The sequence below is a fragment of the Nyctereutes procyonoides genome, unplaced genomic scaffold (genome assembly GCF_905146905.1).
Source record: "Nyctereutes procyonoides isolate TBG_1078 unplaced genomic scaffold, NYPRO_anot_genome, whole genome shotgun sequence".
Classification (NCBI taxonomy): Eukaryota; Metazoa; Chordata; class Mammalia; order Carnivora; family Canidae; genus Nyctereutes; species Nyctereutes procyonoides.
This window is the reverse complement of record NW_026575140.1, coordinates 12,238,797-12,252,250: the sequence shown is the minus strand read 5'-3', so window position 1 is coordinate 12,252,250 and position 13,454 is coordinate 12,238,797. Positions and strand designations below refer to the sequence as shown.

At 40.4% G+C, this 13,454-nt stretch overlaps 1 protein-coding gene across 1 annotated transcript in view; it reads right to left on the bottom strand.

Annotated features, from left to right (window-relative positions):
- Positions 1-1,296: 1,296 nt before the first annotated feature.
- Positions 1,297-13,454, bottom strand: part of HYDIN (HYDIN axonemal central pair apparatus protein) — a 362,906-nt gene continuing 350,748 nt past the window's right edge. The window contains exons 84-86 of the mRNA XM_055304626.1: positions 9,920-10,150; positions 3,371-3,595; positions 1,297-1,853 (exon numbers count right to left, since the gene is read on the bottom strand). Of these exons, the coding sequence (XP_055160601.1) occupies positions 1,371-1,853; positions 3,371-3,595; positions 9,920-10,150 (939 nt within the window). The 3' untranslated portion in view covers positions 1,297-1,370. The remainder of the gene's footprint in view (positions 1,854-3,370; positions 3,596-9,919; positions 10,151-13,454) is intronic.

Below are 13,454 nucleotides of genomic sequence, written 5' to 3'. Positions count from 1 at the left end.
TGTTGGGCCACACCCTTGGGGTTTCTGACTCCGCAGGTCTGGGTGTGCTGTGAGAATTTGCATTTTTAATAAATTCTAGGTGCTGCTGCTGTTCTAAGGATCATTTTTCAGAACCACTTGTTTGGAGCATTCGTTATCTCCTTTCATGCTTTCTCCCTCTCTCGCAGGTGGGCTATAGCAGATGCGAAGGGCAGAGGACCCTCAGGCATGCCTGTAGAAGCAAATCTACGCCAGGGCCAGTCTGCAATCATCTTTATTTTATCAGGTGGCGCCAACAGATAAGTGGTCCTATTGTTGTTGTTGTTGTTATTATTATTATTATTATTTTTAAGTGGTTCTATTAACACACATTGCAGGACCCATGGCCAGAGCCTGGATTAGGGCAGATGTCCCACTCCTGCTTGGATGTGGAGCTTCCCTAGTGCTTTCCCTCTTGGGAAAGGCATTGACTTAGACCTCACCCTTTCTGTACATACAGAATGGTTGCTGTTTAATCATATCATATGGGGATGTGGTCCTCCTCTAGAAGTCGATTTCTGACTCAGTTGCAGCGTTCATGGCCAGGTGGGTGTATGATCTGTAACACTGGTTCTCAATGTACAGGTTTGGAAGAGAAAATGATGCCCACATCCCTCACCAGACCAATTAAATCAGAATTTGGGGTGGAAGGGTCTGCACCAGGTTGATTCTGATGTGCAGATGGGTAGAGAATCATTGTGCTACAGGCTGCCAGCTATGCACAGGGCTAGGAGTGGGAGTGAGGGACGTGACCCTCAGTGAGAGCTTTCTGTGGGGAACAGATATGCGGTTCAGAGGTAGAGGGAGAATCCCCAGCCCCTGGCCCTGCAATAATGGCACAAGTGTTATGTGTGTTATCATTTTGAAAATAGTGTCTTATTTGGCTTTTATGTGAAAGCAGGATATAATATCGTATCAAAATAGAGGCATGTCTAAGGGCTCTTTAAGCCATTATGAATTTTTAAAAGGCACTGTGGTGCCCCAGTGTTATGCACTGCTAAGTGCTAGCTGATAGGGGGTCATGAGTGTGGTATCTGTGTCATCTTATTAAAGATAGGGATTATTACTTGAGCTCTCAGGATATGGTTAGAAGCTAAATTCAGAGACTCGCCCTGGCAAAGTACAATATAGCTCCATTTTTTGTAGTTATCATGTGTAATATGACTATATATTTCATATATATATATTTGAAATGCATATAATATGGAAATAAGTGGCCCTATAATTGAATGAGGAGATAAAACAGTAGCAGTAGAATTCTGTTTTCTCTGTTCTTCACCAGGGTAGAATAATACATAGATTTTAAGGTTGAGGAGATGCCTTTACATTAACACAGCTGGCCTTAGGTACCACTAAGGGGTGATCCCCTTCAGATAATAAACCCACTTAATGCCTGTTTCGTTGCCTTCACTGGGTGAACAAGACACAATCAGCTTGCTGGTGATGGGTGTTTTGCTGCCTGATGGGTTTCCTTCGAAGTAGACTGTGATATTGTTGATCTTCTTGGGCCGCACAGAGTCTACAGCACGAACAGAGAAGGCTGGGTTCTCCACCATGAAGGAGAAGTTGACTGTCTGATAGAAAATGTTCTTGAAGGGTATGACTATGTTGTACCCTGCCCGGATCAGGAAGGGACCTTGGGGCTTCGGGGGTAGAGCCACTCCAAAGAGGGGGATGATATATTCCCCACCAGTAATCGATGACAGCATCAGGATGCCCTTGGTCTCACCCAGGTGGCTGGGCTCAAAGTAGACTTCCACACTGACTTCGGTGCCTCCTTGAGCTCCTGGGGCTGCGGTAATGACTTTTTCCATGTGGAAGTCTTGACAGTCAGTCTGAAAGAGAAACAAATGCACTTGGTTCACATTCACACAGGATCCTAAAGGGCACACTGGCAGCTCGGGCCCATCCCTGGCCCGTCCACTCTCAGACCGGAAGCAGCCTACATTTGTCTGAGGCTGAGCCGGTTATAAAAAGTCATGCCCTTACAACTCCCTTGAAGAATAGGTAATACTAATTATTATACCCATTCTACTACAAAGAAATCAAGGCTAAGAGATGTTAAATAAATTGCCCAGAGATACAAAGCTGGATTAAGTCAGTGCAGCATTCACTGGCACTACTTCCCCCTCTCTGGCTCTCCTTTTCTCTCACATGCACAAAAGACTGCACAGTCTGGTTCCTCATGGATGGAGGCAGGGGGACTAGTTCTTGACAGTTAGTTGCAAGCAGAAGTGAAAGGCGTCACTTCCACACCAGGGTGTCCAGTTGCCAGTGCAAGTCCCCTTGGGGTCTTTTCACCCCTCTGCACTGTGACCTGAAACATCTGAGCTGGTGGGTGCCCTTCAGCTTGGATCCCTGAATGGCTGTGATGAGCAGAGTCCCCTGCAGAGTTTCACTGGATAGAGAGCCCAAATGAGGGACAAACCTTTGTTTTTTAAGCCACTGAGATTTTGACTATTTGTTACTACAGCATAACTTAGCTTCTCCTGGCTGGTATGACTGATCAAGAGCCTATGCCTCTTGACTGTAGCCATGGAACTGCTGAGGGCCACCCTGTGTGAAGGCCACACCTCCTGGCTCCACTTGTTGCTAGGTGTGGTCTTACATAGTGTTGTTCAAGGGAATGTGAGTGGAAGGGATATATATAGCTCCCTGCCACTCCCCTGTAGCTGGCTGGAATGCAGACATCATGGTAAGTCATCTCGGTCACTGTGGACCAAAGCAGCTCTTTACAGAGGGAAGAGCATCAGAGCAGAAGGAGTCTGCATGCCTGATGTCATGGAGCTGCCATTCCAGTCCAAACTGCTTATGTTCACACTGTTATTTTACTTTGTTGTTATTTTGGGTTTCTGTTTCAGTAGTTAAACCTGGATTCCGGTTTATATAATTGGAACATATATGAAGTATTTACTATGAGCCAGGTTCTATGGAAACAGTTTTATATGCATCTCTTAAAAGCCTCAGAGCAATCTTGTGAGGTTGCGGTATTATTGCCATTTCTTTAGCAAATCATTCATACAAAGATTAAGTGGAGAAGCCAGGGTTCAAATCCAAGTCTGCTGGATTTCACAGCCTATACATGACCACTAAGCACTACTGTCTCCTTTGGTGACCACTGCACGTGCTGTGGGAAGCAAAACTGTCCCCACCCCAGCTTGTTAAGATAGAGTCTGTAAGGAAGAACTCAGGCCTGATTCTGTTTATTTCTAGTTGGGAGTTTCCTGGCTGGATGAAGCACCTGACTCCCTCCGAGTTTCACATTTCTGCACACCCTGTTGTATCCCCCTATTATTTTTAAGCTCCGACTTCTGGCAAGGGAAGGGCAGAGCAGGGGACAGCAGCTGCTCACCCTGCAGTAGTATTCGGTCTTCTGCCGGGTGTAATTGGTGAACTTGGCAAAGATGCTCTGACCACTGCCAAGAGTGGTCTGGAAGTGGATGGGCTTTTCAGGCAGTGCTGGCGTGGCCTTCAAATTGAGCTCATACAGGTAGTAACCCAAATCACTGTTGTGCAGTGTTAGTCTCCCAAAGGTTTCTCCAGCTCTCAGGGGCTGGAATTCAAATGAGAATATTCCCTGCAAGAGAAGACAGAGGCTCCTGTGATGCCGAGAGTCCAACCCATTGCTACCCAGTGACCTCAGAGTAGGTTGGTGGCAGAAATGGTGCTTCATATTTATAGCAAATGCTCACACTGATCTTGAGCCCAGGGAATCTCTGTCTAACTTTTGGAAGCAAAAAACTTTTGCTTCCTTGTACCCTTTCTAGTTTTCCCTAGAAATACCCTAGAGTTATTTATGTTTCTGGAATCTCTTTGAATCTATGAGGTATTAGATCTTCTCTTGAGAAGCTTGCTTATGGAGATGGGGGTGAGTGTTGCCAGCAGGAGGGCTGAAGTCAGCAGCTCCTTCTTTGCTCATAGCCAATCTCAAAACAGCTTCCTGGGTTCTACTTTCATTTGGAAAGATTTTTCTCCTTCCTCTATTATTGCCCATGGCAAAACAAAACAAGAACCAAAGAGTGTGGCTTATGAACTTTGCTAAATAGGGGCACCTGGGTGGCTCAGTGATTGAGCATCTGCCTTCAGCTCAGGGCATGATCCCTGGGGTCCTGGGATTGAGTCCTGCATCAGGCTCCCTGCAGGGAGGGAGCAGGGAGCCTGCTTCTCCCTCTGCCTATGTCTCTGTCTCTGTCTCTCTCATGAATAAATAAATAAAATCTTAAAAAAAGGAACTTGGCTAAATAAATAATAATTTATCTACTTTGGTGGAATAGTATATATAGCCATTAAAAAGGAAGAGGCAGAGCTATAACCATTGCCATGAAAGGTGTTGATGATATTGTAAGTGAAAGGAAGGATGTTCCATAAATGTATATGAAGCATGTGCCCATATCTATGGAGAAGAATATGTCTATGCAAGTATAGAAAACAGTAAGGATGTATATCAAATTGTTAACAGTAGTTATCTTGGGCTGAGGGAAATGGGATTTGAGGACTTTCATTTTCTATTCCATATACTTTTATATAGTTAAAATCTTGTTTTTACCATGAGTAGGTATCATTTCTTTTTTAAAAAGAATTAGTTTTTCTCATTGAAAAATAGCATAAAAAGAGGATATCATTAAAGTTGTAGATGTTTAACAGAGAAGAGTATAGTATACAAATTTAGATGATTTTACAATTAAAAGAATTAGATGAAGATGGACAAATGTATAAAAGATAAAACTTACAAAACCAGACTCAGTAGATAAAGAAAACCTAGGTAGTTTTGTAACCATTAAAGACATTAAACTGATAGTAAAAAAGTTTTCCTTTAACAAAATTCCGGGATCATAAAGATTTACTTGTAAGTTCTATTAGACAATGTAAGAATTCCACACATTCTCCCAAAGAAGAGAAAAAGAACATGATTTTGATACCAAAATCCAACAAGGCTAATAGGAGAAAAGAAAATTGGATGCCAGTTTTTCTGAGCATACATACAAAGTGCCCAATACAAATGTTAATCCTGGCAGCCTGGGTGGCTCAGCTGTTTAGCGCCGCCTTCACGGCCAGGGCGTGATCCTGGAGACCTGGCCAGGGCGTGATCCTGGAGACCCGGGATTGACGGGATCGATGTCCGGCCCCCTGCGTGGAACTGGCTTCTTCTTCTGCCTGTGTTTCTGCCTCTCTCTCTCCTTGTGTCTCTCATGAATAAATAAATAAAATCTTAAAAAAATGCAAATGTTAATCCGACTGAATATAGAAATATATAAAGAAGAAAATGTTCTATGATGAAGTTGGGTTTATTCCATGAATGAAAAGTTTAACATTAGAAAAACCAATCAGTTGCCACATTGACAAATTAAAAGTAGAACAATGATTTGAACATCTCAATAGATGCAGTAAAGGCATTTGATAAAACTCTACATCTACTCAAGGAGTATTTTTTTTAAAGCTCTTAGCAAACTAAGAATAAAGGGACATCCTTAATTTGATAAAGGGTATCTATAAGAAACCTAAAATAAACATAATAAATGGTGAAACTTGGAAAGCTTTCCCTTCAAGATTAGGAGCAAGAGAAGGATGCTTTCTATTACCTTTCTAGTCAACATTGTTTTTCACATCCTAGATAGCCCTATAAGGCATGAAAAGGAAATTAAAGGGAGAAGTTTATAATGGAAGAAACAAAATTGTATGTATGTACAGATGATATGATTGTACATGTAGAGAATTAAAAAAATCTATAATTGAAATTATTGATAAATGAATTATTTAAAGTGGTTGGGTACAAAGTCAATATTTAAAAAGTTAAAAATTGAATGACCCTATGATCCTGCAATCACACTACAGGGATTTACCCAAAGAATACAATACATGCACCCTAATGTTTATTGCAATATTATTTACAATAGGCAAGATATGGAAACAGCCCAATTGATGAATAGATAAAGACGTGGTATATATAGTCAATGGAATATTGCTCAGCCATCAAAAAGAATGAAGCCTTGCCATTTCCAATGACATGGGATGGATCTAGAGAGTATAATGCTAAGCAACATAAGACAATTAGAGAAAGACAAATACCACATGATTTCATGCATATGTGGAATTTAAGAAACAAATGAGCAAAGGAAAAGAAAGAGAGACAGATCAAGAAACAGACACTTAATTATAGAGAACAAACTGAAAGTTACCAGAGGGGAGGTGGGTAGGGTGATGGGGATTAAGGAGTACACTTGTGATAAGCACCAAGTGATGCATGGGATTTCTAAATCACTATATTGTACACCTGAAACTAATATAACACTGTATGCTAACTAACTGGAATTAAAACAAAAACTTAAAAAGCCAAAAACTAAAGGCCAAGTCAATATACAAAAGTCTCTAATATTATTACAATCTTGCAACAAATAGAAAACAAAATTTTGAAAAGATACCATTTACAATAGTATCAACATATATAAAACCTAGAAATAATTCTAACAAAGAATAAGGCCTCTACATAGAAAATTTAAAAAAATATTATTGAGAAAAATTAAATAAGACTTCAATAAATGGAGATCTGCTCATGGATTGAAGATCTCAATAGTGTAAAGGTTGGAATTCTGTCTGTGACTGATATGCCCCCAGTGGTTCCCACATCTTGCCATTCACGCTCTTGTGTCTTCCTCTCCCATGTTGTGCCAGGGCTGGTCTGTGTGACCGCTAGTAGATGGCAAAGAGATGGCATATCACTTCTGAGATTAAGAGGAAAAGACTGTGGTTTCTGTCTTGTGCACATTCTTCCTTGTTTGCTGTCTCATTTTCTCTCAGATCACTTGTTCTAGGGGAAGCAAGCTATCGTGTAGAAAGCTGCTTTAGGGAGAAGTATATATAACGAGGACCTGAAGCTTTTAGCCAACAGCCAGCAAAGAACGAAGACCTTTCCAAAAACCACACGAATGAGTTTGGAAGCAGGTTATCCAGCCCCAATCAAGCCTTTGAGAGTCCTGCAGACAACTAACTGCATCCTCATGAAAGAGCCTGTGCCCAAACTACCCAGCTAAGCTGCTGCTCTTGGATTTATTTATTTATTTATTTATTATTTATTTAACGCTTGGATTCTTGATTCTCAGAAACTGTGTAAATAATAAATGCTTGTGGTTTTAAGTTGCTAATTTTTCAAATAATTTTGAATCAACAGGTAACTAATGCATTCTTAAAATAATACAATCAAAATCCTAACAGTTTATTTATTTATTTTTTTGGAGGAACATGATAAGCTGATTTATATGGAAATGCAAAGAGCCAAGAATAGCTAAAATACTCTTGAAGAACAAGAATGTAAGAGATTATCAAGTCTTAATATAATGTCACCAGAAGGAATTATAATTTTAGTTTAACTAGTAATATAGCTTCAAAGTATTTAGAGCCAAAATATGACAGAACCACAAGGATAAACAGACAAATCTCCTATTACAATGGTGACTTTAAATACTCTCTTAAATCTGACCAAACAAGTAGACCAAAATATCGGAGAATTAACACTGAAATGACAAACACGTGCTTTTAAAAAAATAAATGGAGGGTTAAAAAAAAAGATCATATATTGGGCCATCAAGCAAGTCTAAACAAATTCTAGAGGACTGAAATAATATGGAATATCTTCCCTGACCACAAAATAATTTAAAAAACAACACGTAGAAAAATCCATGTTTGGAAATTAAGAAACACTTATAATAACCCACGAGTCAAGTAAAAATGAAGGTCAGAACATTTTTGAACTTAATGTTAAAAAAATGCTACATATAATATAAAAATTTGCATACTGTGGCTAAAGCAGCACTTGTAATCCTAATGTGTGTATGGGAAAATAAAGATGACTAGAATGCACTTAACATTCATCTTAGAAATTAAACACTAGTAACCCAGAGGAAGCAGAAAGAAGAAAACAATTAAAAGCAGAAATCAAGCAACTAGAAAACAAACGTACAATAAAGAGTACCAACAAAACCATAAGATGCCTTTTTGAATATAACACTGAGAAACCTCTAACAAGACTGATCAAGACAGAGAAGGCACAATAACCAATATTAGAAATGAAAAAAGGATATCACATAGAAGAGGTAGTAAGAGGATATTAGCAATGTTATGCCAATATTTTGAATATATGGAGGTAACAGGCATGCTCTTGTTACTGATTCAGGAAGAAACAGAAAATCTGAATAGTTGAATAACTCACAAAAAGAATCAAATCAGTAGCAGACAATCTTCCCCGAAAGAAAACACCAGGGCTCAGTAGCTTCATCTGTGAGTTCAAGGAAGACAAAATTTCAATCTTATATAAAAACTCTTTCACGGAATAGAGAAAGCAGAGAAATCTTTTTCTTTTTCGCTAGCAGAACTGACACTCCAATTGGACAAAGACTACATACAAGTAAGGAAAACTGGTCCATTCCCACTCATGAGCACAGAGGCAGCTCTGCTACACAGACTACTTCCCAACTGAAGTCAATCAGTTTGTAAAAAGGTAAATGAAGATCACAAGGAACAGTTAGTTTATCCTGAGTTTTCTCAGACTGGGAAACCTTTAAAAATCTGACAATGGCAAAAGTTGGTGACCTCTCATTACTGACTGGAGGTTATGATTGGCAGTTAAAGGCACACACACCCCATGACCCAGTAATTCTCCTCCTAGGTGAAAACCATGCAGTGTACATCAGGAAGGCACTTGTGCAGTGAAGTTCACGGCAGCATTTTTAATGACAGCCAAACGCTGAAACCACACAGAGGTCCGGCTGCAGTAGAGTGGATATCCAAATGGTAGTATAGTCGTATGATGGAATATTCTGCAGCGATGGGGGATGAATGAACCTCAGCTGCATGTATCAACAGGATGACCATCACAACACATGATGTTGAGAAAAATTAAAGAATGCATATAGTACGATTTCTTTTGTATCAAGTTCAAAAACAGGCAAATCTAAACCATTTGGGTTAAAAGCAAGAAATTATGACAAAATGAGGACACTAGAAATTTTTAGGGGTGAGGGATCATACTGTGAATGGAGATAGAGGTTTCTGGGGTGGTGGTGGCAGTTTTTAATGTCCTGGCCTGGGTGTTGGTTATACAAATATTACTTTCGTAGTTGTTTAAGTAAACATGTTTTAGTATTTTGTATACATATGTGTACAATTCATTATATATGTGAAATATGTACTTTTATGTGTAGATTGTATAATTCATGATGAAGAATATAAAGACAAAATAAAGGGCATGGGGACTCTCTGAAGAACAAAATGGATTTTGGGTTCTGAAGGGGAAGGAAGAGCTCTAGTGAGCCCTGGGAAGAAGCAGGTAGGCTCAAGTTGGAGAAACAGAAGGGATTTTGATGAAATCTGGACAGCGAGAGTTTGCAGCCATACATCAAAAAGAGTCAATAGAAAGTTCATCTCCACATCAGCTCAGAATTCCAGGCCGTGTTTCCCCCACCAGTCATAGGATTTTTGTGCCATGTTCCTGAAGGGGTCTAGGCATAGGCAAGCATATGTATGAGACTGCACACGTGTTGTTCACTTGACATGCTACTACTACGTTCTTTGCTTTCCTTTTTGCCCTGCATATTCCATGATGCCTTTATAATTAGCAAAAAAACAAAAATATTTTCAATTTGAACAAAGCAAGCAAGCATATGACAGAGGCAAGGGTTCCTAATTAAAAAGTCCCTTTGACACATCTGAGCCAGAGCTCTTGTGTGCCCGTGGGCGTGTGATGACTCAGGCATGAGGGGAAGAGGAAGATCAGGAGTGTCACTGACGGATTGTCCTCCACTTCCCCAACCACTGTCAACCTCAAGGAAGGCCACAGATCCAGAAGGCCCTGTGGGCAGATCCTCTGTCGCAGATAGCAGGGGGGACTCCTGGGGGAGCCAGGGCTTACCTCAGAGTTGGCGGGCACCACAAACTGGGAAGGCAGGCTGATGTCAGGCACCCGGCAATCCGTGGAGAAGGTCACCGAATAGGGCAGAGGGTTCTCCACCTTGATGGAGGCTGACGTGCTCTGCCGCACAGGGCTCACCATCTCGATGGTTCTGATGACACCAGAAGGGATGACCCTGAAACTCACCATGTAGTATAAGAACTCATTGGTCACTTCGTTTCGGAAGATCACCTGGGTTCACAGGTAGAGGGGGAGCAAAAGTGGCAGAGGAGAGAGGTTAGTGGAGGGGCTCTGCTGTCTCATAGGTGCTTTCTCTCTCTTAGCATCGCCCAAGTTTGTGACGCACGGGTGCCTGGCTGACACCGGCTCTCCTGCCTGGTCTGCACCCCCATCCACCAGCCTTTCTCCTTGGGTGTTCTGCTCTGGTTCTTCCCAGGCCAGAGATGAGGAGACAGCCCGGGGTTTGCTCAGAAGAGGCTAGGGCAGCGCTGTCTAGTACCAAAGGTAAAGGTGACCTGGCGGTGGCGGGGAGGGAAACACAGCTAGCTGGCCCTGGAGAAGAAGGGACCTCCAGAGGTCCATGCTGTAGTGGGCTTCACTCCTGTGCCAGCTGCTGCTGGAATAGACGGTGATACCAGTGATGATAATGACAGCATCTAACATCTAATGAATGATTACTGAGTGCCAGGCACTAGGAGTACTTGCTTAATGTATACAGTTGGTAGGCAACATTATTTTTCCCCTTGCTATTTCCTTTCTTTCGTGGTCTTATTTTTGTTGTTGTTTTGTTTTGGTTTATTTTTATTTTTGTTTTTGTTTCAAGTCAAGGAAACTAAAATTGAACAGAGTTAAATATCTTGCCAAGGTCATGTGCAGAGAGAAGTGTCAGAGCCAGGATGTGAACAAGGTTGAATTACTCCAGAGCCCATGCTTGTGTCTGCAGTACATCGTCCCCTCACCCCTGTGACTGACACACTAAGCCGCTCACTTTTTTCTGTCCTTTTCCCTGGGTGATTGATGATGTGGGGTGTCTTCTCATGTGCTTATTGGTCATTCACACGTTACTTCTGTGAAGGAGCATCTATCTTAAACTCCTATGCCCCTTTTAATACTTTGAGTTGTGTATCTATTATTACATGGGAATAGTTCCTTCCATATGTCACTTTTGCCTTTCAGCCTCTTCCTGTATTTAGCTTTAGAGTGCTTCTGGCACCTGTGTCTTTTACTTGGAGTGTTTATTCTTTTACATTTAAAATAATTCTTTCTTTGGGGTGAAGTCTGCCTACTTGCTAGTTGTTTCCATTTGCCTTATTTATTTGTTTGCTTGCTTATTTACTTGTTTCTGTTGTTCCTTTCCTATCTTCTTTTGGATTTATCTACAGTCTTTTGGAATATATTATATTTCTTGTACTGGCTTCTTAGCTATATACTTTTTTTAGAGATTTTTTTTTAAGAGAGAGAGCTAGAGAGAGAGTGTGAGCACAATCATATGTGTGAGCATGGGGGGTGGGGTGTAGGTAGAGAGAGAGAATCTTAAGTGGGCTTCATGTCCAGCAGGGAGCCCAAGGCAGGACTCGATCTCATGACCCTGAGATCATGACCTGAGCCGAAATCAAGAGTTAGATGCTTAACTAACTGAGCCACCTGGGTGCCTCTAAAGATTTTATTTTATTTTATTATTTTTTTAAGATTTTATTTTATTTTATTTTTTTAATAAATTAATTTTTATTGGTGTTCAATTTACCAACATACAGAATAACACCCAGTGCTCATCCCGTCAAGTGTCCCCCTCAGTGCCCGTCACTGTTGGTGGGAATGTGAACTGGTGCAGCCACTCTGGAAAACTGTGTGGAGGTTCCTCAAAGAGTTAAAAATAGACCTGCCCTACGACCCAGCAATTGCACTGTTAGGGATTTACCCCAAAGATACAGATGCAATGAAACGCTGGGACACCTGCACCCCGATGTTTCTAGCAGCCATGTCCACAATAGCCAGACTGTGGAAGGAGCCTCGGTGTCCATCGAAAGATGAATGGATAAAGAAGATGTGGTTTATGTATACAATGGAATATTCCTCAGCCATTAGAAACGACAAATACCCACCATTTGCTTCAACGTGAATGGAACTGGAGGGTATTATGCTGAGTGAGGTAAGTCAATCGGAGAAGGACAAACAGTGTATGTTCTCACTATATGAATAATAGTGAAAGGGAATATAAGGGAAGGGAGAAGAAATGTGTGGGAAATATCAGAAAGGGAGACAGAACATAAATACTCCTAACTATTGGTGAAGATTTTATTTTTTAAGTAGTTTTTATACCAGATGTGGAGCCTGAACGCTCAACCCTGAGATCAAGAGTTGCATGCTCCACTGACCAAACCAGCCAGGCACCCCTATATTTTTTAATAATAGATTTTTTAGTGGTTGTTCTAGGCTGACAATATGAAGTTTTAATTTGTCAAATTTATTTAAAGTCAGTATTTTATCACTTTCCACTTTATAACTGACCCTTTTAATTTTTTTAAATTTTTATTTATTTATGATAGAGAGAGAGAGAGAGAGAGAGAGAGAGAGAGAGAGAGAGAGAGGCAGAGACACAGGCAGAGGGAGAAGCAGGCTCCATGCACCGGGAGCATGATGTGGGACTCGATCCCAGGTCTCCAGGATCACGCCCTGGGCCAAAGGCAGGCGCCAAACCGCTGCGCCACCCAGGGATCCCTGATCCTTATGCTTTCTATTCACACTTCCAACCTGGCAAATGTATTGACCTCACTATAGTATAATCTCATTGACCTAACCACTCCATCTTTTGTACTTTTGTTGTCATATCTTTTACTTCTACATACATAAGAACACTCACCTTACAATTTTATTATGTTTGTGATCAAATGTTGTCATTTTAAGAAAATTCTAAGCAGCATATATATTATATATATTATTTATATAGTATATACTTACTTACTAATCATTTTGAGTACTCCCTTTCTTTCCAATAGACCTAAATTTCTGTCTGGTATTATTTTCCCACAATCTGAAGAATATGTATTAGTATGTTGTCCAGTGATGCAAGTCTGTTGCAGTGAATTCTCTCATGTTCTTTTATATGAAATTATTTCTGTTTTAAAGGACATTTTCAATAAGTGAAGAATTCTGGGCTGATAGAATTCAGCATTTTGCAGATGGCTTCCACTATATAAGAGAAGTCAGGGGTCATTTTCGTTACTGTCCCCTGTATAACAGATTTATTTATATCTGATTGTTTCAAGCTTTTCTCTTTATCTTTGGTTCTTAGCAGTTTTACTCCGATGGGCACAGAAATGATTTTTTTTTTGTATATCATGGTTTTCCTTATGTTTCTCCTGCTTGAGGTTTGCCATGTTTCTTGGATCTTAAATATATATATTCTACAAATCAAATCAGGGAAGTTTCAGATTTTTTTTTCTGAATAGTTTTCTGTCCCATTCTCACTTTCTTCTCTGCTGGGACTCATATTACTTATGTATTAGAAAATTTTATATTTTTTCATAGGTTCTTG